The sequence below is a fragment of the Natator depressus genome, chromosome 13 (assembly GCF_965152275.1).
Source record: "Natator depressus isolate rNatDep1 chromosome 13, rNatDep2.hap1, whole genome shotgun sequence".
NCBI lineage: Eukaryota > Metazoa > Chordata > Testudines > Cheloniidae > Natator > Natator depressus.
The window spans coordinates 1,481,404-1,507,700 of NC_134246.1; the positions used below are offsets into that span (position 1 = coordinate 1,481,404).

At 49.8% G+C, this 26,297-nt stretch overlaps 1 protein-coding gene across 2 annotated transcripts in view; it reads left to right on the top strand.

The window, feature by feature from the left end:
* CTNNBL1 (catenin beta like 1) overlaps positions 1-26,297 on the top strand; it is a 111,797-nt gene that overhangs the window by 71,345 nt on the left and 14,155 nt on the right. For both annotated transcript variants that reach the window (XM_074969488.1, XM_074969487.1), the window contains exons 12-13: positions 12,747-12,844; positions 20,813-20,893. In XM_074969488.1, coding sequence (XP_074825589.1) covers positions 12,747-12,844; positions 20,813-20,893 — 179 coding nt within the window. The remainder of the gene's footprint in view (positions 1-12,746; positions 12,845-20,812; positions 20,894-26,297) is intronic.

The following is a 26,297-nucleotide window of genomic DNA, read 5'->3' on the forward strand; positions in this document are numbered from 1 at the left end:
CCAGTTTGGGACGGGAAGCGTTACAGTTGGGTTTTGGCTCAAGCTCTGCTGTGGTTGCAAGTGGGGGTAAAATGGAGTAAAAAACAGCTCTTAAATTTACTTTTCTCCTGGATGTAGGTTTGTTTTAGACTCCTCCTGTAGACAGAGTTCCTGGTTTTTGGAGGAGGGCCCTTAGGACAGATGCAGGATCTGCTTCAACACTTATGAGGCTCAGTGCATGTTTCTCCATGGCATTTCTAAGCTCTGACCTTTTTCCTTCTGTCCAGCATTCCTCTCTTTCCATCCTGATTGTCCTACAACCTCATGCTAACCTCTCTACATGCTCTGGGCCCCCCCATCCCGAACAGAACTGCTTTTGTACAAAGAGCTTCTTTGTAGCCTACCATTGTGCCATATCACTCTGGTCCCTCTTTCCCCGCTACCTCCAGTCCAAGCTTCCTTTCCTCCCTTTCAAGGCCCTGCGTTACTTTGTCCTTCCCTACTTAACCATCCTGGTCACTTATCCCATCCATCTGCAAACAGTGACAGTCTAGGTACCTCATTTGTCTACCTCTCCCGCAAGGTCTCTGGGCTTTATTCCAAGCGATCCATGAGGTTTCTTTTCTGAGCTGGTCCAAAGGCCACTGTCCTCTCTTCCGTAAAACCCACTTCCTTTGTGATGTCCTCAAGAAATTAGCAAATTAAAACATTTATTTAAGAGAGAAATGCCTTGCTCTGTTGTGTTGTGCACTGGCTTTTGCAGAGTCCTTTACCCTCCAACCCATCCTTACTACATTTCTAACCCTTCATCTCCATTGCATCTTGTCTCAAGCGGGTTTGGATACTTCTTGGGGCTGGGATTCTGTTGTATCTGTATTGCAAGGGATCTAGCACACATCTGAGGGTCTAAAATAAACCACCTGGTGAAACATGTTACACAGAGAATGTGTTTGCTCTCCATTTTGTTTTTCCTGAGCCTGAAATTGTAAAAGGGATTTTTCTGCCTTGCTGTGGAAGCTTAACCAATGAGCAGTGGGAGGAGTAAATGGTATTTAATTTAAAGAATGGGTTAAGCCATTCGCTAACAAGCACTTGGTTAAACAAGGATTAAAATGTGTGTTTGATGCTTTTCTTGCTGTTTGGAAACCTTGTTACTGTGTGGTTTCTGAATCCACTTCTTTTCTCAGACCCATCTATCATCTGTCCTCTGTCCCCTCAGCTTTGTCTCTCTCTCTCTGCCTGGGACAGTAGAAACCCCAGGGTGCAGAGTTCTCCTTGATGTATCTCTGCTCTGTGGCGTGAGATGAGTGGGACTGTCCAAGTGCTGAAGGTCCCAAAAGACAGTGGTAGTGAGTAGGAGCCCAAGCCATCTTCCCTCCCATGGCCACATGCCACCATGAAGCGTAACTTTCTCGCCATTGGACCCTTTCAGTCTGTTTCTCCTTGACTGAGATCAGCACCTGCGTAGGTGTACGTCGCCTTCCCACTTGGCACATCTTCCTGGGATCTTTTCTGCTCCCTCCCAGCCTTCCAGTTAGGCCTGGGTCCTCTTTTCCTTTGTTTTTTATTGTGGTGACCACTTGCTCTAGCAGCGCCAATAATGCCCCAGGCTCCCACCTCCCAGGGACTCTGCAGGAACTTTAGTTCTGTGGTTCCTTAAAACACTCCTTTTCTGTGGTGGCTAGGCCGCTAGTTTGCTGAGACCACTGCCCATCATACTGATTAGTGTCGTCTCATTGTTCCCTTGTGCTCCCCTGTCTGTCTGTCTCCACCTGTCATCTCTTGTCTTGTCTTGTGTTAAGATTGTCATCTCTCTGGGGCAGGGACTGTCTTGGTTCTGTATTTGTACAGTGCCTAGCGCAGTGGGGTCCTGGTCCATGACTAGCGCTCCTTGGTGGTATGGTAACACAAATAACAATTGTGGCACTGGCATCTCAATGTCCTTGTCCTGATGCTTTGACACCCTGGCATGTTGCCTCAAGGCTTGGTCTCATGGTGCTTCAGAGTTCTCTGTTGCAGGCTTTGGAGCACAGAGTTAATGAACATGGCAAGCTTTGCCTATGATGTGTGAAAGACACACAGGCTGAGGACTCTGCATGAATTGTATCTGGATATTTCGCAATGTTCATTGAAGGTTCACTTTACTTTTATGGGTACACTAGTAATATGCTTTTCACTTAGGAGTTCATGTGTAAAATAGTGTTGATCCTCATCTCTAAAAACTCTTCTTTTGGATATGGAATTTTTACTAGAGTATTTATTATTTTGTCAGTGCAACTTGGCTAGTTTTCATTCATTACAGAAAATTTTATAGTCCAAATTAAATTTTATAGGAACAATTTCATATAATGTATTTATCTCTTTAAAAACTAGCATGAAGGTGCCAACTCTGGTGATTGGGATAACTACGTTTTTGTCTCTAATTTTCTATAGTATTGATACCAATAAAAATTATATGGTGCCTAAAGGGTGATTTGTATTGTAAGGGGTCTCATTCATAGTTTGGGTTAGGTGTGGTTTTTATACATTATATAACAAGGGATAAAAGGAAAAAAATAGGTCCTAATGATGAGAGACCCCTTGTACTTCAGTCCTGATGGATCACTTAAACTTCAAAGATTGACCCACGTTGTGTAATTGACTATACTGGATTTACTCTTGTTCTAATCTCCAGTTTTCTGCCAGAGTAAATTCTGGTATGGGATATGCTTTCCTGATTTATACGGTGGATCTTACAACTGAGGTTTCTGGGACATAATCATATGTAACTTTGACTGTAACACACCTGCAATGTAATCCAACTGATCTTTGGGGGCTATTGCCTCATCCAGCAGGCCTACCATTAATGTTGTGTTTTGGCGAAGGCCTGTGGTTGCTTTAAAACTTATTCCTATGAACCATATTACATGTGTGTGTGTCTTGGTACCAGAATAGTGTTGAGTTTAGGCTTTTCTGAGGCAAAACTTTTAGTCTTCATGCAATGAATTTTTAAGTATTTTGTTATCTTTTCGATTATTTTGTTACATGTTGTTGTTTTGATATTTTGTTAATACGTTGTGTGGTGACGTTACATTATCAAGAGTCTTGCTGTTTGCATTATCTTTGATATTTTTGCATACAAACAAAACTGCCTTTAATGAAAACAAATTTCTTCTGTCTTGCTAAAACTGAAGACAATAGTATATGTAGTCATCTTCAGTCTGTGAAGGAGAGGTGCTGACTATATTTGATCATAGCGAACACTTAGAATTTTATTATTGCAAGCAAGCCACTGCAATCCAGTCTACTTCTGTATTAATGTGATCTGATTTTTGTATCCAGATCCAGATGAGTATTTGAGGTATGAAGGGAGGTGGAACGCATCTGGAAGTGGAGAATTTTTTATTTGAGGTGCCCTCTCTACTCGCTGTAGTGCCACAAAAAATAGAAATATATTGGTTTGGTGCTTGTTATCTAAAAAGCAATGTTTTTGAGAGTTTCCCCTATAGTAGATAAGGTCTTGATGTTCTTGGACCTAGTTAACCAAGCCCTTCCAGATATTGTCTGAGATTACTGAGGACACAAGGAAGGGAAAGGGAGGAGAAATGGGCTCTGTAGGAAAAGAAGTTTAATTCCACTAGACACTTTGTGTTTGTTCTTTAGGATTAGCTATTTGCCATAATCCTCTTGATTAAGGATTACGATTCCTGTAGACGTGTAATCCAGATGAGCATCCCGGTAGATGACTGAATACCATGCATGATTTACAACACAGTGTGGGTTGGTAATGGCCTTTCTCAGGCTGTTAATCTATTCAGCTAAATGCAAGTAATACGTTTAAGTATGACATTCCCTACAGCTAGCATCTGTAGACAGGGTTGAGGGGAATTGATTGATCAGAAGCAAACTGAATTTCAGATTAGGGTTTGATTGTTTTGTGAATCAAAAGATGGCTATGAATCATAAACCAAGGAGACGAAGATGCTAAAGTGAGACTTAAATTGTGAAGGAAAGTCAGGAATTCTGTTCCAGATGGTGGGTCGTCACAGGAGGACTGATGCCCCACCACTGTGTACAGACCGAGAGGAAGATGCAGTGACGTCTGATACCTGAAGAGTATAAGGGAGCTGAGGAATGAAATGGAATGTGGCAGAGTTTGGTAATTCTGTGAAGAAGGTTGACGACGGACTGGATTTTGAAATGTGGGTATGTGAGTGCAGAACATTAACATTTTAAAAAAAAAGCAACACTCCTACATTTCAGAAAGCTGAATAAAATAGCGTATTCATCTGGCAAAAAAAGCCAGGAGTCTGATGGGACACCTTAGCATGCCCTAGGGATGGATGAGAGGCCTGTATGCTGATCTTCAAACTGTGCTATTGGGCTGTTGCTTTTGGAGCAATCTACTGGTTTAAAATTCCTGAACGCACTCAGTGGGTTAAAGTGGAGGAAACACAAATTCAGGTATGAGAGGCAAGGGCTTCCTCTCTGTGGATCATCAGGTTGCCTGTAGGGAAGCAAATCTTTTGACCCACTTGTTGGCTGGTGTGCCCAACCTGAGAGAGAACAATATCTTCCTTGCACGCCAAGAGATCGTAATGAGCTAGGAGGAAGTTCATACCAAGTCATCCAAATTCAACTGCCTTCACTTTCCCCAAATGTCAGTTTTATTTAAGAGTAATTTATTTTCTAACTTTGGAAGAAGTTCACCCGCTTTCCTGTTTACCAAGTATCTGTAGTTTGGGCATTTTGCCAGTGTGCCCCATAATAAAAAGAAGTGAATTAGAGTGACGCAGCTTTTCAGTTTTCCTTAAGAGGAATAGCTCTTTTACTAAAAATGCTCTCTTGATCCATGGTAACATGCCCTGAAATGTAGCAATACCCTTTAAAATGAGTATCTGCTATGTGACTAAATTCCCAGGGCATGGAAAGGGTAAAATACAAATAGAAAACTGACTTGATAAGGATTACCGGTAGTTCTTCTAACTGAACATCATCTGTGAGACAGCAGAAAATGTTTTTCACACGGTGGTCTGCCAAAGCAAATGCCTACTAAGGAAATCAATCTGTTTAAACCAATTTATTGCACCAATTTATTATTTTACCACCAACTTTTCAGAATACAACAGGATCCTCTTATGTGAATGAGTCTTAGTTTTAATGTTTTAAATTAGGGTTTTAAAATAGGGTTTAATTAGTTTTAAAGATAAAACTTCGTTTAAGGTTCTTGTAATAAAGAGATTGTTCTGGAAAATAACATTGCTAAGTGTGTGAGGGGAACTTTGCCTAGTGTGGTGCTCTAATCCTGTCTTGCTACAGGCTCTCATGTGCCCTGGACAACTGGCTCTCTGGGCCTCACTTCGCCCATCAGTAAAATCACAGTGATGCCCTCCTCCACCCTGGGATTCCAAGGGGTAATTCATCTTTGTACCGTTTTCAGAATCGTGGCTGGAGGGCTCTGTAAAAGTGCAAAGTATTAACATAAATGAATAAATGTTAAGACTAGACGGGACTATTATTGTCATGTAGTCTGACTCCTTGTGACTGCGTAACATATACCCTAGAATTCCACCCAGTGATTCTTGCACTGAGTCCAATAACTGGTGACTGAATAGAGCATATCCTGTAGATCTTTCTAATTTTGATTTTAAACGATTTAAAACTCTGTTAAACCTGTTCCACTGGTTCATCAGAATTAGTGCCAAGAGGGCTCTTGCCCCTTCCTTTCTTCTCGCCCTTCCACCAAGTGGGTGCTGTCAGTGCTTTGATACCCCCAAAACGTACAGCTCTCTGTCTTTGGTATGATGCTGGTTTAATCTGCATCAGCATTCCACTGGATTGTGTCTGTGCGCGGCTGTCTGTCAGCTCCCTGCCCTGCTAGCCAGATGTCCGTTCTAATGAAATTTAAAAAGGGGGGGAAATAATAATAAAGGCAGAGAGTGTAATGTTATGGCTTGGTTTGACAGGACCTCCTGCTGCTGCAGATGCCAGTGCCAGCCGTGGACTAGATTAATCTGTATTCCAACACACCACTTCCAAAGTCAAGATCGATCTAATTAGGTATTTTAAGAACTGCTTGCATCCTAAATCTTCCATGTCCATCTGTCTAGGGAGGAGTAGGGAGGTCTGTGAGGTTCTAAAGTGATATTGGACCGAGAAGAATCTCTGGTGCAGTGGGGAACCATGTTCCATATGTGACCTACCTGGAACAAAGGAAGACTAATGGGCCTTGTGTGTTGCTCAGAAACAAAGGCAAGTCAGAGCATTGGTTAGGACTTTGACTGTTTAATCACATCTTGCCCAGTACACTGGAGAAGTCAACATTATCTGCTAGGATAGCTGAGAGTCCAAAGCAGAAGCTTTTGGTGACCAGCTCTGCCTTGCATTCATGCATGTCTTTGCAGACTCTTGGGAATCAGTTGCATCCACACTAGGAAAAAAGGTGGGTAGTTTTGATGTGTTAGCAGGTCAAAGGAAACAGTAGAAGTGAGCCTACTATTTACCTCAACCTTCTAACAGGCCTTATCTTCATTCTGATTTTACCTCCTGTTGTTTATTGTGGGTTGGCTAGTAATGGTAAGCGCACACCTTTTTTCCCTGGTGCATACAAGGCTTTTGTGGGTCTGGGTTTGACACTTTTTCAAAAGAGAAGCATCTAGGCCTGTCTTGCAAGGTGATTGTTCTGGGTGTGGCATCAGGGTAGGTAGCAGCTTTGGCCTCTAACCTTCTTGTTTCCCTCCCCCGGACCAACATTTTCCGTTCAGACTTTGCAAAGCTTCCAGATAACAGGACCATTATACATGGAGTTGATTGAGCTGCCTTAGGTGTAGTCTGAGGCCCATATGTGACCAAGGGAGTGATGAAGTATGGCCTAGTAGATGTAGGATGCGGACAAAGCTGATCAGCTGCAGGGTCCTCTATTGATGGACTCAAAGCAGCAGCAGTTTCTAATCATCTCTTAAGGAAGAACCAAGTGTGAGAACATTCTCTCACACACAGACACATGTCAATGGGTGTGACGTATAGTGTGCTGCAGGTTCCTGGAAAGCTGTGAATGTACCCTGTGGTGCCCAGAAATGTAGATGTGTTTGGGCTAGTACTGCTCATTGTTCCTGAAGGCACCTTGATTTAATTAATGGATTCAGCCAAGCTTCATGTCAAGTTTGGGTTAAAATAAGCCAGGAACGGTCTGTGGCAATTCAATTAGCTGTGTTCTGGTGCTGCCCATAGGTACTGGTATTAACTGGGCAGTAGGGCACATTGGAACATTTTCATCGGAAATAGGCCAAGCAAGTGAAGACTCCTCCTTTTGGCTCAGAAATATTTTAGACTTGGAGAATAATTGTACCATCATTTGGGAAGAGAGATTAAATAGAGAAGGCCAGATCCTGCCAGTGCTGGCATAGTGTTCACTACTAAAAATAGGCCCATTAATGTCAATGAGACTGCTCCCAGTAGTAAACACTACACCCACTAGTAAGTGTTTGTATGGTTGGGCTCATAGTGTTTGTTCATGCATTGTATCGTAAAATAGGACTTCACATCCATGTGTCTGTAGAGTAAGCTATAGAAAGTGGACAGGATAGGTGGTGTAGCCAAAGAATAAACACTGAAGCATTCTTAAGATGACTCAGTGTCCTTGCGGTTCTCCATAAATTCAGTGACTGAAAAGGTCTGATGGGTCCTCAAACATAACCAACTGAATGTGAGTTTGCAGGGAGGTGCTGTGGCTAAAATGTAGATTTTTAAGTGGAGGAATATTGAGGAGGAAAAGGGGGATGACATTCAGTTGCATATGACGTTGGTTACACTACTATTGGAATACGGTGTCCCTACTGTAAAAAAAAGGAAAGCTCAGAGAAGAACTGCAAGAATTGATGGGAAGTCTGGAAAACCTCCCTTATGACTTGAAGAGATCAGCTTATTTAGGTTATCAACGAGAAGGGTAACAGATGACCTGGTCCTTGTGTGTAAGTACCCTACATTAGAGAGGGCTGATAACAGAGGGCTCTTAAATCTAGCAGACAAAAGCAACAAGATCCAGCTACTGGAAGTTGAAGGTAGAAACATTCAAACTGGAAATCACATTTTTAACAGTGAGGGGAACTAACCATTGACCAGCTATGAAGGGATGTGGTGGAGTCTGTCATTTACAGTCTTTAAATCCAGACTGGATGTGTCTCTAAAAGAAGTACTCTAGCTCATCCAGAAATAATGGGCCTGATGCAGAAATCACTGGGTGAAGTCCTATGGCCTGGGCTATGGAGGAGGTTGGACAAAGGATCATACTAGTCCCTTCTGGCCTATACATCTGTGAAGCTAGGTAGACAGACCCTAGGGCGTATCAGTGACAAATCCACCTGGTCTGTATTCCTGAAGAAATTGGCTCTGTGTTCAATTACTGACTACAAATCCTAAAGAGGGAGGTGATGCACAGGAGAGAGTGAGACTGGTACATGGAAGCAGGAGTGGAGGGCGAGGGGTCCTCATATTAGAAAAGATCAGGCAGCTCCAGTACAACAAGGAGTGGAGCAGCTTCTTACTGCGCTGGCAGCCCCGCTCCTAACCTCCCCTCTCAGCCACGCAGCAGGTGAACTCTGGCACCCTGGGAACACTGGCTTTCTTCCAAGCCAGCAGAACAAGCTGCTAGGACATTTACAACTTTTTTGAACGTCGTCGTCGTCCTCATTTTAAGGAAATATGGGCTCAATGGCATTTGGGGTTTTTTGTAATCCTTTTTTTACATGAACAACTCATTTGATACAGTGTGTGTGGTGTAGTTGGCTCCTGCTATCCTGAAGGCCCCTCTGCAGTGAGCCTGCATTCACACAGGCTGCACTGATTTATCCATGGCCATCCTTCACCTCCATTTTATCCTGTCGAAATGACAGAGCAGCTGAACGGTGCCGGCCACCAGATAAACCTGTTATCTCCTCTGCTCTTCCTGCCAGCAGCTCTCCACATCTCCTTGGTGCGTGAAAAACTGACACCACCTCCGGCAGAAATCTGTTCCTGAGGAAGCTACATTTATTAGTAGCAAATGAAACTGTGTGTATCTAGTGTTTTTGTGATTGTTTTGTTGCCCTTATGTGGCACGCAGATAACCTGTGGTACAAAGGGGCAGGCCCCAGATTGGGGCATGGCACACTGATTGCTTAGGTGACTGCAGCCTTTTAATGAAAAGATGAGCTGTCAGTTTATTTGAAAGTGCCATGCAAACAGATAATTGTCGTTTGTTCTTTGTACACCAGCGCAATTGAGTGAGGCTTCTCTTGGCTGCAGGCTAGGCAGAATTGTGGAAATGCATGTTAATCTGGTTTGATGGCAATGAGAAGACGATCCCTCTTCTCTGTATATTGCATTTTCTTCTGTGAAAATAACAAACCTTGACACCCCTCTCCCGTCAGTGAGGCAACGGAGGAGATTTTTTACTGCCACTATTTCTCATCAATCTTAATCAACAGGATTAAAGCAAAGACATCATTGAGAAGTTCTAGTTTAGAATACATTGAAATGTGTGAAACCTGAAGTCTGTACTTAATGCATACTGGAAGGCAGGAAGCGATAACAAATGATTCAGTGAGGGAGAGCAGGTGAAGGCTGTCATTTGCTCTGTGGCTTTGTGCTTGGTTTCATCTGCCCTTATTTAAATGTTGCCCTTTGGTGCACTGCCCCATATTTGACATTGGCACAAACTCTGCAAATGATTTGCACCCTCTGCAATGACCAGGCCTTTAGCAGGGTGATGCAGGGCATGTGAGTCAATACAGTGTGTACCCCACTGTTATTATTTTCACAGCCTCCCATGAATCTCTGTCTCCTCTTCCACCCACCTTTATGCCCCAAAATATATGTGAATCCAGGCTCTGTCAGCACAGCAGTCTGCCATTGTCAATGTGTTAATGGGCGAAATAAAGGATGGGCAAGACAGAGGAGCCGAGGAAAGTGTTACAATTGGAGAACTTGGCTAGAAAGGAATGGAGATGTTTAATTCACATTTAGTTTGGAATACATTTAAAAACACAGGTTCTATCACAGAATTGTAGGACTGGAAGGAACCTCTAGAGATCATAGAATCATAGAATATCAGGGTTGGAAGGGACCTCAGGAGGTCATCTAGTCCAACCCCCTGCTCAAAGCAGGACCAATCCCCAACTAAATCATCCCAGCCAGGGCTTTGTCAAGCCTGACCTTAAAAACTTCTAAGGAAGGAGATTCTACCACCTGCCTAGGTAACGCATTCCAGTGCTTCACCACCCTCCTAGTGAAAAAGTTTTTCCTAATATCCAACCTAAACCTCCCCCACTGCAACTTGAGACCATTACTCCTTGTTCTGTCATCTGCTACCACTGAGAACAGTCTAGATCCATTCTCTTTGGAACCCCCTTTCAGGTAGCTGAAAGCAGCTATCAAATCCCCCCCTCATTCTTCTCTTTCGCAGACTAAACAATCCCAGTTCCCTCAGCCTCTCCTCATAAGTCAGGTGTTCCAGTCCCCTAATCATTTTTGTTGCCCTCCGCTGGACGTTTTCCAATTTTTCCACATCCTTCTTATAGTGTGGGGCCCAAAACTGGACACAGTACTCCAGATGAGGCCTCACCAATGTTGAATAGAGGGGAACGATCACGTCCCTCGATCTGCTGGCAATGCCCCTACTTATACATCCCAAAATGCCATTGGCCTTCTTGGCAGCAAGGGCACACTGTTGACTCATATCCAGCTTCTCGTCCACTGTAACCCTTTGGTCCTTTTCTTCAGAACTGCTGCCTAGCCATTTGGTCCCTAGTCTGTAGCGGTGCATGGGATTCTTCCATCCTAAGTGCAGGACTCTGCATTTGTCCTTGTTGAATCTCATCAGATTTCTTTTGGCCCAATCCTCTAATTTGTCTAGGGCCCTCTGTATCCTATCCCTACCCTCCAGCGTATCTACCTCTCCTCCCAGTTTAGTGTCATCTGCAAACTAGCTGAGGGTGCAATCCACACCATCCTCCAGATCATTTATGAAGATATTGAACAAAACCAGCCTAAGGACCGACCCTTGGGGCACTCCACTTGATACCGGCTGCCAACTAGACATGGAGCCATTGATCACTACCCGTTGAGCCCGACAATCTAGCCAGCTTTCTATCCACCTTATCGTCCATTCATCTAGCCCATACTTCTTTAACTGACTGGCAAGAATACTGTGGGAGACGGTGTCAAAAGCTTTGCTAAAGTCAAGGAACAACACGTCCACTGCTTTTCCCTCATCTGCAGAGCCAGTTATCTCGTCAGATCATCTAGTCCAGCCCTCTGCACATATGCAAGCACAACCTGTCTTTCAGGCAGGTACATACTGAGTAGTTAAATACCCACAGGAAGTAAACTGTAGGCACAAAGAGGGAAGCCCAATTAAGGTCAGGCTGAAAACCAGGCTCTGTGTGAGACCAGATTCTGCCTCAAGCAAGGTTGGGGCTGCGTATGTGTGTTCCTTCTAAGGGAACCAGGGCCAGCAGGGAGTCTTTCTTTTCTACTTAATTTAGCTCCTGGGAAGCCTTGAAAACCAGCATTAGGGAGCCACAACACAGCCTAGAAGCAAAGAGGCCTAGAACAGAGCTTTCCCTTCCTGTGAGATGCTGAGTGACCTGAATTCCCATGGAAGGTGCCCAGTGCTTTACAGAATCAGGCCCTGGGAGTGAGACTGCTGCCATGTCTTGTTAGCAAGGATCTGGAGAGGAGATTCTTTTGTAACATTTGACAGGAAAGAGCTTCTGAAGGAAATTTTGTAAAGAATGAAAGAAATTATGTCATGCTCTCCCCCATCACTGAAAACCCTATTCTTCCTGTGGCTTTGGAGAATAGCATCTTTCGGACATCTGCATGGCTATTCATAAAGAGAACACCTTGAAGCTGTGACCTGCCACACACAAGAAAAGAATCAGTACAAATTTGAGGCACTTAGTTCAGTTGCCCTTCAGACTCTGAAATTTAGAGGGGTTGAACATGAACTTGGGTTGCCTCTTGTGTTCTTGCCCAGTTAATATTTTATTCTGTTCCAGGGTTGGGCTGTGAAAATTTTGACCCCTAAGTAGAATCTAGAAGGCTGTAGAGCAGATTTATTTGTTCATTATTTCCTTGTGTGTTGTGCTGAATTTGTATTCCATACACAGGATTTTCTGTAAATAAGAGGTTTGTTTGAAGGTTTTGCTCTAGCTAATGCCAATTAAATCTCTGCAGGAGCTGTATTCTGGCGTGCTTCTCTTCTGAGCTATGCTGTTCTAACAACTGCTCCCTGCTTGGTAACGTAAGGGTCACTCAGCTGACAGTGCCAGCTTCTGAATGGAGCCTGGTTTGGGTCCAGTATGGCCGTTAGCCGTGAAAGAAGCAGCAAAGCCGTCCCCTTAGCTAGGATAGGAAGTGCCAAAAGGAGAGTGAAAACCATTGAGAGATACCTCACCCAGGAGAGTTAAACTGAACTGGGTTTGGACTTTATTTTATAACATCCCTTTTTTTCAGAGCTGCAATTAACAGCAAGAAGATTCCAAAATAGGTTCAAAGTAACACAAAAATTTGATAAAAGCCTAGAGGCCTTTCCAGCTTTCAGCTAGCTGGGAGAAGATACGAGACACCTAGGGACCCTTTCTTGCAACAGCTTCCCCATCTTTTATAACCACACCCCAGATCACTCATGTGATGGACAGGAAACCCCTGCAGCTGGAACTGAAGGTGTGCCTCTTTTACACCTTGTCCCAGAGAGGAAATGACCTGATACTCCTGACCTGTGTGCAACTCTCTCTCTTCACCACCAGAGCACGTCTGTTCCATCCTGGCCTCCCTGCTGCGGAATCTGAGAGGGCAGCAGAGAACGCGGCTGCTGAATAAATTCACGGAGAACGACAGTGAGAAGGTTAGTGCTCTGGATGTCCAACAGTGCTCCCGCTGTTGGAGCACAGGGCAGGGGAAGATGGTTAGAACTGGCATGGTGCCAGCGTTTCAGTGGCCTTGGGCCAGCCTGAAAAATGGGTCTAAGTTGCTGTATCTCCGGGGGTGGGGGGAAAAAAAACCCGATGTGACGATGTGACGCAGCAGGGAGGGGGGAGTGTTGACCTGGGAATGTGCCCTGGGGACGGGAGACCTGAGAGCCTGTCACCTGAGCCAGGAGGGGGAGGGGGAGGTAACACCTCTGCCCAGGAATGTGGATGGAGGCTGCAGCAGGGAACCTGCTCGGTGGGTTTAGTTTCAGTTTGGGGCTGGGTGGAGGAACACAGGGAACCCCAGGGCTGGGGTCTAAGCTCCCTGCTCCCCCAGAAGGACTTCACTGAGGGGTCCTGGGTGTACCCACAAGCTCTGTTTTGGACTGTGTTCCTGTTGTCCAATAAACCTTCGGTTTTACTGGCTGGCTGAGAGTCTCAGTGAATCCCAGGAAGAGGGGTGCAGGGCCTGGACTCCCCCACACTCCGTGACAACTGGTGGCAGCGGTGGGATCTACTGCACCCCGTGAACGGCGCTTCCTGCAGTAAGTGACTGGGGAACAGTAAAACGAAGGGGGATTGACGGGGACCAGGCGTGCTGAAGATTCAGAGAGAGAGACGGTTTCAGGGGGCGGTTAACCCCTGGGAGTGTGTGACCAGAGAGAAGGACTTTTGCAGTAACAGGGTCCCCCGGGGGATTGCAGCGAGCGGTCCCAGGGGCGGAGGAGTCTGCAACTCGACCCTGGCAAAGAGGTGGTGACCTCAAGAAGGACTGGCACACTAGGGGCTTTTCCTGGAAACCGTGGACAGCTGCCCGGCCTGCGAGTGGCCAGCCGGGAGATGTACGCTAAACGCCTTAAGAGCGACCTGGTGGAGCTGTGCAGGCAGAGGGGGCTGCGCGTCGGGAGGTCCACCAAGGAACAGCTGATTGCCCAGCTGGAGGAGAGGGATCGCTTGGATGACCCGATCCCTGTCCCTGAGGGAAGCCGCCCGGCGGACGCAGCGTGGGCCCTGGGGCCTGACCAGGCTGGGAGGGGTCAGACTGCTGCCCAGGACACCCCGAGACCCTTCCTACCTATGCCTGGGGGAGGGGTTGTGGGAAGCCCAGCGAATACCGAGGGCCCCCTGACCCCAGCAGCCAGCAGGGGATCCTCCCAGCGGAGCTCCCCATCCCTGGAGCGGATGCGGCTGGAATGGGAGAGGGAGAGGAAAATGAGGGAGCTGGAGGATCATGAAAAACAACGTCAACATGAGGAGAAACAACGTCAACATGAGCAGGAGGAGAAGGAGAAACAACGTCAACATGAGCAGGAGGAGAAGGAGAAACAACGTCAACATGAGCAGGAGGAGAAGGAGAGGGAGCGTCAGGAGAAGGAGAGGGAGCGTCAGGAGAAGGAGAGGGAACGTCAGGAGAAGGAGAGGGAGCGTCAGGAGAAGGAGAGGGAACGTCAACATGAGCAGCAGGAGAAGGAGAAACAAAGACAGCATGAACTGGAGCTGGCCAGGCTGAGGAGCAGTGGGGCCCCGGCTGCGGTGAGTGAGGGGGGACCCAAGACTGCAAGGAGCTTTGATAAGTGCTTCCTGGCCCAGCGGAAGGAGGGGGAGGACATAGATAGCTTCCTGACGGCCTTTGAGAATGCCTGCGAGCTGCACAGGGTTGACCCTGCAGACAGGCTCCAGTTCCTCACCCCCTTACTGGACCCCAAAGCCGTGGAGGTCTACAGCCGGATGACAGGGGCAGAGGCAGGGGACTATGAACTGTTCAAACAGGCCCTGCTCCGTGAGTTTGGGCTGACCCCCGAGATGTACCGGAGAAGGTTCCGGAGTCAGCGTAAAACGCCTGAGGTCACCTACCTACAACTGGTCAACAGGATGCAGGGATATGCCCGCAAGTGGACAGCGGGGGCCCAAACTAAAGAGGACCTGCTTGACCTGTTTGTACTGGAGCACCTGTATGAACAGTGCCCTTCCGACCTGAGGCTGTGGCTGGTGGACAAAAAGCTCGCGAACCCCCAGCATGCAGGGCAGCTGGCCGACGAGTTTGTGAACAGTCGGTCAGGGGGTAGCCGGGAGGAGTCCCAAAAGAACAGGCCCCCCCCGATGCAGAGAGAGAGCCACCATGGGGCCTCCCAGCGGGGAAATAGGGAGAACCCCCTCCAAAGGGGAACGCCTGGTGTCGGGCCCCTCCGACCCGTTCGAGGGGACCAACGTGACCTGAGCTGCTATCACTGTGGCCAGAGAGGCCACGTACGGGCCCAGTGCCCCGGGCTCAGGGACAAACTGAGCAGACCCAACCTACCCAGGGTTAACTGGGTAGGGACTCAGCTGGACGAGGGGCAGGCGACCCAGGAAAGGGGGGCTACCAGTTTGCCACCTGCTCAGGAGGGAAGAGTACCCCCAGCCAGCCCCGCCAGAGGGCTGGAGGCTCTGGACTCAGGGTGCTCGGTTTACAGGGTGGGTGCGGGGCTGTCCCTCCGGAGAGAGTGCCTTGTTCCCCTGGAGGTGGATGGGAGGAAGGTCAATGGATACTGGGATACGGGCGCGGAGGTGACGCTGGCCCGGCCCGAGGTGGTGGCCCCAGATCGGGTGGTGCCCAACACCTACCTGACCCTGACGGGGGTGGGCGGAACCCCATTTAAGGTGCCCGTGGCAAGGGTACACCTGAAATGGGGGGCCAAGGAGGGCCCCAAGGATGTGGGGGTACACCACCATTTGCCCACTGAAGTTTTGATGGGGGGAGACCTAGAGGACTGGCCAAGCGACCCCCAGACCGCCCTGGTTGTGACCCGTAGCCAGAGCCGGCGAGGGGCACTGCGACCTGACCCTGGGGAGGGTACCACACTGGAGGCGCGAGACCCTACTCGGGTGGGGAGGGAGCGCCGAGGGGCACGGCTCAGAGAGGCTGCGGCCTCAGACCTGGCCACGGAGGGGGAACCGGGCCCCATCCCTTCCCCAGCCGCTGAGTTCCAGGCCGAGTTGAGGAAAGATCCCTCCTTGCAGAAGCTCAGGGACCTGGCCGACCTCAGTGAGGGACGGACCATGAGGAGAGGCTGCCAGGAGAGGTTCCTGTGGGAGAAGGGGTTCCTGTACCGAGAATGGGCTCCCCCAGGGGAAGGGGAGTCCTGTGGGATCAGGAGGCAGCTGGTGGTCCCCCAGAAGTACCGCCGCAAGCTCCTGTCCCTGGCCCATGACATCCCCCTCGCAGGGCACCAGGGAATCCGGCGCACCCGGCAGAGGTTGCTACAGAACTTTTACTGGCCCGGGGTCTTTACCACCGTCCGGCAGTATTGCCGATCCTGTGACCCCTGTCAGAGGGTGGGGAAGGCCCGGGACAAGGGGAAAGCGGCGTTGAGACCTTTGCCCATCATAGAGGAGCCTTTCCAGAAGGTGGCCATGGACATCGTGGGGCCTCTCAGCAAGACGACCCGGTCGGGGAAGAAATACATTCTGGTGGTGGTAGATTTCGCCACCCGCTACCCCGAGGCAGTGCCCTTAGCTTCCATTGAAGCAGACACCGTGGCAGATGCGCTCCTGACCATTTTCAGCCGAGTGGGGTTCCCCAGGGAAGTCTTGACAGACCAAGGCTCCAACTTCATGTCGGCCCTGCTCCGGTGCTTGTGGGAGAAATGTGGGGTCCGGCATGACTGGGCCTCAGCGTATCACCCCCAGTCCAATGGGCTGGTGGAGAGGTTTAACGGGACGCTAAAGATGATGCTGAAAACCTTTATGAACCAGCACCCGCAGGATTGGGACAAGTACTTACCTCACCTGCTGTTCGCGTACAGGGAGGTGCCCCAGGAGTCTACCGGATTTTCGCCTTTCGAACTGTTATATGGAAGGAGGGTGAGGGGCCCCCTGGACCTGATGAGAGACGAGTGGGAGGGGAAGGCCACTCCCGATGGAGAGTCAGTGGTGGAGTATGTCCTGACCTTCCGAGAGAGACTGGCTGAACTCATGGGCCTGGCCAGGGAGAATCTGGCCAGAGCCCAGAGGAAGCAGAAGGTCTGGTATGACCGCACGGCGCGGGCCCGTGCCTACGCCACCGGGGATCAGGTGATGGTTCTCATCCCCGTGAGAAAGAACAAACTACAGGCCGCCTGGGAGGGCCCGTTCAAGGTCGTCAAGCAGCTCAATGAGGTAAACTATGTGGTGGAGCTGTCGAACCGGGCCCACCACCGCCGGGTGTACCATGTGAATATGATGAAGCCATATTATGCCAGGGGGAATGTGGTGTTAGCTGTGTGTGGTCAGTGGGAGGAGCAGGGAGATGACCCTTTAGTAGATCTATTCCCTGGGACCAGAGCTGGTTCCCCCCTGGAAACAATCCCCCTCTCGGATCAGCTCACCCCTGCCCAGCAAGCTGAGGTCAGGGGGGTGCTGCATCCGTACCGACAGCTGTTTTCCAACCAGCCTGGACGCACTAATCTGACTGTCCACCGGGTGCAGACAGGGTCGCACCCGCCGATAAGATGCTCCCCCTTCCGAGTCACAGGGAAAACTGCTCAGGACCTGGAAAGAGAGGTCCGGGACATGCTGGCTTTGGGGGTGATCCAGCCATCGGCCAGCCCTTGGGCCTCGCCGGTGGTGCTGGTCCCCAAAAAGGATGGGTCAGTCCGGTTCTGTGTGGACTATCGGAAGCTCAATGCCATCACTGTATCGGATGCCTACCCCATGCCCAGGCCGGACGAGCTCCTAGACAAGCTGGGAGGAGCTCGGTACCTTACCACCATGGACCTTACAAAGGGCTACTGGCAAGTGCCGCTGGATGCAGATGCCCGGCTGAAATCGGCCTTTATCACCCCTCTGGGGCTCTATGAGTTTCTGACCCTGCCTTTCGGCCTCAAGGGAGCGCCGGCCACCTTCCAGCGCCTGGTGGACCAGCTCCTGAGGGGGATGGAGAGTTTTGCCGTGGCGTATATTGACGACATCTGTGTCTTTAGCCAGACCTGGGAGGACCACGTGTCCCAGGTTAGACAAGTGCTGGACCGACTCCAGGGGGCTGGGCTGACTGTCAAAGCGGAGAAGTGCAAGGTGGGGATGGCTGAAGTATCTTACCTGGGCCATCGGGTGGGGAGCGGCCGCCTAAAGCCGGAACCGGCCAAGGTGGAGGTGATCAGAGACTGGCCCGCTCCCCACACCAAAAAGCAGGTCCAAGCCTTTATTGGGATGGCAGGATACTACCGAAGATTTGTGCCCCACTTTAGCGCCATAGCCACCCCCATCACTGAGCTATGCAAGAAGGGGAAGCCAGACAAGGTGGTCTGGACCGAGCAGTGCCAGGAGGCTTTCCGGGCGCTGAAGGAGGCTCTGGTCAGTGGCCCAGTTCTAGCAAACCCAGACTTTGACAAGCCCTTTGTGGTGTTCACCGACGCCTCCGACACGGGACTGGGGGCGGTGCTAATGCAGGAGGATGAAAAGGGGGAGAGACACCCCATCGTGTACCTGAGCAAGAAGTTGCTACCCCGGGAGCAACACTACGCGGCCATCGAGAAGGAGTGCCTGGCCATGGTGTGGGCCCTCAAGAAACTAGAGCCCTATCTCTTCGGGCGACACTTCACCGTCTACACCGACCACTCTCCCCTGACCTGGCTGCACCAGATGAAAGGAGCCAACGCCAAGCTCCTGAGGTGGAGCCTGCTCCTGCAGGATTACGACATGGACGTGGTCCACGTGAAGGGAAGTGCCAACCTGATAGCGGATGCGCTGTCCCGGAGAGGGGGCCCCGAACTTCCCCAGGTCACTGGTCACAGTGACCCCGCTCAGTTCAGTCTCGAAGGGGGGAGAGATGTGACGATGTGACGCAGCAGGGAGGGGGGAGTGTTGACCTGGGAATGTGCCCTGGGGACGGGAGACCTGAGAGCCTGTCACCTGAGCCAGGAGGGGGAGGGGGAGGTAACACCTCTGCCCAGGAATGTGGATGGAGGCTGCAGCAGGGAACCTGCTCGGTGGGTTTAGTTTCAGTTTGGGGCTGGGTGGAGGAACACAGGGAACCCCAGGGCTGGGGTCTAAGCTCCCTGCTCCCCCAGAAGGACTTCACTGAGGGGTCCTGGGTGTACCCACAAGCTCTGTTTTGGACTGTGTTCCTGTTGTCCAATAAACCTTCGGTTTTACTGGCTGGCTGAGAGTCTCAGTGAATCCCAGGAAGAGGGGTGCAGGGCCTGGACTCCCCCACACTCCGTGACACCCTACGAGTAGCAGAGTTACTTGTGCTAGCGGGTGGCCAGTACATAGGATAGTGCTCTCAGGTTCTGCATTTGTATCCCTCCCCCCTTCCATAGAGTGCTTCATCCTTCTTAGCAGGAGTGGCATTTGGTCATGGAATTGTCCCCGAAGTACCACCAGCTGATAGGTAGCCAGGGTAGCCATCTGCAAAGAAGCAGCTTTTGCAAACCAGTTCTTCCAATGGGAATTGTAAATTCAGTCAGAATTTACGGCCAGAAGGGAACATCAGGTCATCTGGTCTGACTTCCTGCACTCCACAGCCACTAAAACCCACCCAGTTCCCCTGTATTGATCCTAGCAACCTGGATTAGACTAAAGCATGCCAGGCCTCAGGAGACTAAACTGATGTGTGCCCCAGGGGGAGAATAAGAAGGTGCACGAATGCCCAAGGCCCAGCAAGATATACCCAGCTGATCCCAGCCAGTGACCCACACCCAACACAACCATGGTCCTTGTCAGTCTAATCTGGGGGAAGATTCCTTCTGACTCTGAAAATGGCGATCGGTCTGAGCCTGAGCATGTGAGCAAGAGCCACCCACCAAGCATCTAGGAATTCCCAGTACTGCCTCAGCGCACAGCCCACCACACCCTTACAGATTATCTTGGTCTCTCTGTGCAGAACACAACCATAAATCCTCAACATGCTGTCCCCGTAACTGGTTCTCGCAACTCCAGAAAGTCTCTCATATTGAAAGGCCTTGTCTAATTGCTTAATCCAGTACAACGGAGAGAGGGCAGCCTTAGCGTCTAATGTGTAACAGTGGTCTGAGTGGTCGCAGCCTGGCTGGACAGACAGCCACACGTGGGTGGCGGGTGGACACCCTCCCTTTGGGGAGGCTAGCTCCCAGCCTTCCGCTTGAGGCCCTCCACCCCCACCCTCCTGCGGCCAGAGAAGCCCCGGGCTGCCCAGAACCCCAAGCCCTCCCACTCCCCTCCACCGTCAGAGGAGCCCCGGGCCAGCCCCAGCCGTGCTGGCCCAAACAGCTCCAGCCACACCAGCCAGCACACCTGAGCCCCGGGCTGGCCTGAGCCACCCGGAGAATGGGAAAGGCGGCATGCCTCCCTTCCCGAGACCTCCCAGCTGTCCAGCAGAAGAACGCTGAGCTTTTTATATGCGCCATGCAGGTTCCAGGGTGGCTGAGCAGCCGATATCTGCTACTCAGCTTCCCAGGGTTCATCAGTAATCTCTCTCGAGTCCAGGGAGATTACTGATGAACTCGGGAAGCTGAATAGCGGATACCGTCTCCTCAGCTGCCCTGGAACCTCAATATCTCATAATTATAAGTAAAAACCCACAACCTGGCACTCCGCAGCTTAGCCTTCCCTGGCCTATTATACCTGCCGTCTATGCAGCTGAATTTAGGGAGCTGGGAAAATTGGAGGACGACAGATCAGAAGAGTGGGCTGAGCTCATGGCCTGGTTGCCCACCTTCTAGTGGGAGCTGATTGGATCACGTTGTGATAAGGTGTAGAGATCACTGGCATTTCAATCCAAAGCACTCACCTGTCCAGCATTGGCCCCTTCCCGTTCTCACTCATTCCCGTGTCTCTCCTGGGAGTGGCAGAGCTGCAAGCTGCTTTGGGAGATTTCTGGGAGGATGAACAGTGAAGTAGGAAGGGCTGAATACTGAGTGGAGTGGGCCTTTCTCTCACTTAGGTCTGTGTCTCTCCTGTCTTCACAGGTTGATAGGCTGATGGAACTGCATTTTAAATATTTGGATGCAATGCAGGTGGCTGACAAGAAGATAGAAGGAGAAAAGCATGTATGTATCTCTTCCTTGTGCTGCCAGCCCATGTCTCTAACTTCTCCTCTTCCTCCCACTCTGAGCCCTCAGCCATGAAGGTATTTTTTTAATGTCCTGCACATGGCACGTTTTTGACTTGGCTGCCTTCTACCCACCCTTGCAAACAGCTGAATGCCTGCTTGCCTGCAGAGGAGTTTCTTCTGGCGGGGCGGGTATCCTTTGGGACAAGGTTATACACAGGGGTTGACTGGCACGCTGCTGTTGGGCAAGGAAGACCTGAATCTCTGTGTAAGCAGCAGATGTTCCTGTCTATAGATGCTCAGCAGCCAAATTGGTGAATTCCAGCCAGACCACAGTGAATCCCCGAGCTCTGGCAACACAATTCACCACTCAAAGGACAGGCACCTGTGCTTGTGCCTCGTGGGCTACTTTGTGTCACTCACACAGACTCTAGCTGTGTAATTCCAAGGGCTTGTACTGTGCAGGTAATGAAAGAGAGCTCAGCGCGTTCTGCCTGCTGGGAGAAGGCATGTTGTTTCTGGGACTAACATAGCAACGAATTCCTGGCTCAGCCAAGTCAATGCTGTGCACTGAGCCTTCGTTTCTGTGCTGAGACTTAGGCTTTGAGACCGCTCTCACCATGGTTTCCTCTGCCTCCTCTCCACAGTGTGCTGTGTTTGGGAGGAGGTCTTCATTTACCAAAAGCTCTGCCCTGGAGTCACTTTCTTTTGTTTCTACCATATTTTTAAAAGTTCCATATCTGCTTTAGATTAACCCTGTCTCTAAAATGTGCCCGGCCTCCCTTCCTCCCTGTTCCCCTGTAACTTCTAACTGTCTGCCTGTCACCACACCGTTCAAATGGCAGCCACCTTTCCCTGCTCAACTATGGCTCCACCATTGCTTTTCATTCGCTTCCAGCTCTGTAACACAGCATTTCTCCGTCCTGCCTCATTAGCCTTCTCCAGACAGGCATCCTCACGGTGCTCACACAGCTACTGCTAGCAATGCCCCAGCACGACTACTTTGAGTGGGGGGCAGCGGTATTTTTGTCTGAGAAACAAGGTTAGAACCATATGGTAAAATCATGCTACAGCCTGCTGGGCTGGGTTGGCTACTCTGCAGCACAGCTGTCTCGCAGAGTTCTCTGCTGACAATTCTTGTCCTCACTGGCGAGGGAAGCTGTGATAGCAGGACCTGGTAGCAAGCGCTGCGTTTCAACACAAGTGTAACTAGCTTGGCAGTGCTTCCACCGTGCGCAGGGTCTAGGTGTAAAGGATTTTGAATTAACATATTTGGATTTATTTAGTTGTGTATGTGTGCGTAAATATGTGTGTACACACACAGTGATTCCTGGGTCTAGGACTGCAGTAGCTGTGATTCTCTTTGCATTCACTTTTACTAGTCTGAAACATTACTGGGGCTGGCAGATGGGGGGAGTAAGTGAAATGCAGTGTGACAATGACATGGTAATATTCAAGGCCTCCATCCCGCCTCTTTAGAGTCTTGATCAGCTGCGAGGGAGCCTCTATCCAGATTAGATGGGGCTGTAGCCAAAGACTGGTGTTTGCTCTAAATACCTACAGTGGATCGTTCTGAATGACATGAGCTTTGGTATCATGTAGTATTTTCTTGGAATTGAAGCTGAAACAGACTTTTCTGAAAGAGAGGACGAGCTGTTGGAGTCAGGAAGCAGCTTGCAGAGCTGTTAGTGAGTTTGGCCCGCTTCCCACAAGATTATCGGTATCAGCACTGAAGAGGGTGTGAAATTGATTAGCACTGACGGAGAGTAATCACGGCTGTGGCTCTCCCCAGCACATGAGCTGGCTCTGCATGACACAGGCTGCAAACCCCCCACCAGTCTCTGACAAACATCTGTCTCCTCAATGCCGAGGCCAGTTCACTGGGCACTGGCAAACATTCTGAGGGCATTCGAGCTCAGCAGCTTCATGGCTGCTCAAAAAGGCACAGGGGTGAGTGATTAATTGAATCACATCCGCTGCCAGCGTTCAAGCTCCATATGGACAGCTGCAGCTTCACAAATGAACAGAGGCCTGCAGCAAAACAGTGTTTTCCCTTCCTTCCCCGCCCTTCCCATTGCTCCTGTTCAAACGCAGCAAGAAATGATTGATTCTGTACATTTCAGTGTTGGTGGGTGGGTTTCAGAGCTCAAAGAGCAGAGCTAAGGGTACTGTCTGGTGCCTAGCAGAGTGTGGGCAGCTGCTGCTTAGTCCTCTTCCTCCTCCCTCCCCCCACTGGCTCTGTTAGCTATTTATAGAGTCTTTCATCCAAAAGGATCTCAAAGCATTTCATGAATATTACACCTGCAGAATCCCTTTCGCCCTCAGTTGGAGGGCAGCAGCCAGTCAGCACATGGTATGAAGGGAGAGGGGAACTTGGGGCCCAGGATACTTGGGTGGGGGCCTTTCCCTTACAGAAAGTACCAGGGTTCCTCAGCATCCATGGAGAGCAGCCAGCACCTGTAGCTAAACTGCACGGGACTCACTTCGTTTACATGGTAATGATGAGGGGCTGAATTGAACCTGTCAAAGGTACTAATATTTCACCTTTGATGTGTGCACCACTCCCTGCTGTTCCAGGTCTGGGCCTCTCCTACGTAGAGATGAGTGGCATTAGGAAGTCCTGTGTATTCACCCAGCTCAGCACGTTTGTGACCGATCTGTTCCATTTGTGCTATGTCCAACTCTCTCTGCTGCTTGACTTACCTGTGTTAGGGGCATGGGAAAAGGGGTCTCCCTTACAGCTCAGATCCTCCGTTAGCAAAAGACTGTACCCTCCCTGCAGTGTTCTCACCACTCCCCCATGCCAGCTCCCCATAGTTTGGAATGGCTAGAATAAATAGTTCCTTCTTACCCTGCCTCCCCTAGCTCTAGGGATGTTTGGGAGAGAGCAGAAATGTCCCCCATGGCCTTTGATCTTCTGCAGCACCTTCCATCTGAGCATGGCAAAGCCGTTTATGGGTATTAAGTTATGCTGCAGATCATCCCTGTGCAATAGGTATGTGTTCTGCCTCCAGGGGGCACTAGTTTGCACCTCTTCAAGGCTGGCAGGCAGCAGCAGAGCCAAAAGGTGACCAGGTGAGGGATGGTCCAGTGGTTAGCGCACTAGTCTGGGCTGAGGGAGACCAGGGTCCAATTTCTGCTCTGCCACACACATCGTGTGTCCCCTCGGGCAAGTGGTTCAGTCTCTCTGGGCCTCTGTTCTCCTCTGTGTAATGGGGAGAATAGCTCTGTCTTGCCTCCCAGGGGCGCTGTGAAGCTCAATCCATTAAAGATTGTGACTGGCTCAGATCCTGTGGTGATGGGGGCCGTAGAAGGGAGATGGTTCACTTGGTGATTCCCTGTTGTGTTCATTCCCTCTGGGGCACCTGGCACTGGCCACTGTCGGCAGACAGGACACTGGGCTAGATGGGCCTTTGGTCTGACCGTTCTGATGGTCTAAGTACCTAACAGATTTTTAGCACCCTCTGCATGCTCTCAGCAGCTCAGATTTCCTCTTTTCCTTTGTAGAGACAGGTCCCAGTGGAAGCATGTGGAGGCTTATGAGGTGTCCTAATTGCAGCACTCACAGTGCTAAAATAATTGGTCTGAAAGCTGTATTGTAAGCTCCTCTGGGCAGCAGCCAGGTCCCTGAAATGAGAGATCTTTCCAACATTTTATACTGTAAGCTTCTAGGAAAAGTTTATGGCGTATGTGTGCAGGGGGTCAGGCTGGATGGTCATGGTGGTCCCTTCAGCCTGGGATTCTGAGACTCTCTGAATCCTCCTGTTTATACCTGTCCTTCGTGGGCCACGGGGAGAACAGGATTGCCTGCATTGTCCCGAACATGCTCATAAGCCTCGCAACTCTGCATTAAGACCATGACTGTAACCAAATCTCATACTGCGGGGTCAGGACGGAATCCACCCTCATATGCACGATTGCCTTAATGCATTCTGGGGTTTTTTCACTTTCTTCTGAAGCATCAAAGATTGGCCAAAGTTGGAGATGCGGCCTAAGCCAGCGTGGACCAGTTCTCTGAGGTATACAGAGAATCCTTTATTTGATGCCTGGCTTGTGTGTCTTGCTCACCTGCTTGAGGTCAAACTGGTCACCCGATTTGAGGTGGGAAAGGAATCTTCTCCCCTCCTGCCCTGGTCATGCTGGCTGCAACACTGGGTTCCTTGGCAGCAGTGAATGTGGTTTGCCTGTTAGGTTCCTGTGGGCATCTCACCTAAACAATTTCTCTGCCATTGTAGGGACCTCAGACCTTGGTAGCACCTCGGTCCCTCCTGTTCTCTGCCTATGGACATAAGTTTAGTCTCCTGAGGACTGCAATGCGTTAGTCTAACTGAAGTCATTGGGCTCAGCATAGGGGTGTCCAGGTGAAACTGACTGGCCTGTATTATGCAGACTAAATGATCGAATGGTCCCTTGTGGCCTTACGCTGTGTAGAATCTGTTACATTAATAAGTGTGTCCTATAGGTCCCAGCACAGTGGGTCCCAATCCTGGCTGGGATCTGTAGATGCTACTGTAATATTAAATCTGTGCATTTTCTGTGCTGCCAAGCTCATAACTGAGTAGCAGAAGCCCGGCAGCCCCTCCCAGAAAGTCCTGTCCAGCATTTTTCTTCACAAGACAGCTCAAGGTGGCTGTAGATTTTGGCAAAAACTATGGCATGCCGTGCAGTAACCCAAGAAGGGCACTATGACTCCACCCCTCTATGGGAAACTTCCAGTTATGTGTAAAGTTGCCTCCCCTTCTGGACCAGGTGCTGAGGGACAGTAGATAGAGGTTAGAGATGCATCTTCCTTCAGCTGGTCATTTCAAGATGATTCTGCCAGCAAATGCCCCCATCAGACAGTTTCTGAATTCATGGCCCTCTTGTGTCCCTCCCACTTTCCAGGGAGGCAGGTGAGTCCGTCACCCCAGGCACAGTGCGCATTAGTGGTTATTCACAGGGGTTATGGAATAAGTTTCTGCTCTCCTTCTGGTTCCCAGAAATAAGTTGTCTTCCCTCTGGATGCCTAGAAAAAAACAAGAGCATTGGACACTAAAATCTGCAGAAGTGGGAACTGGGAAAGGCTTAGAGGTGTTTGCTTGCTTTGTTTTGTAAGCCCCATTTGGCTCTGAAGTGTCTCAGGGAGTTTACTGTTGTAGAAGTAGGCAAAGAGAACAGAGTCTCCCCTAACACTGATACCCACAGGACACGTATCTGCACGTACCTATTGTACATCAATCATCAAACATCTGACATTGGTGCTTGGCCCTTCAGTACTTGCTCTGCCACTCAGGGTCAACATAGTGCCCGAGGCCTTCACCGAGGTGATCGGCATGAGGGGAGCTGCCTAAGGTTTTGCTAGGATTCCATACTTAAAAAGGCTTAGCCCTCTTGGGCTTTGCCTTCTTGGTAACTTCCTAGGC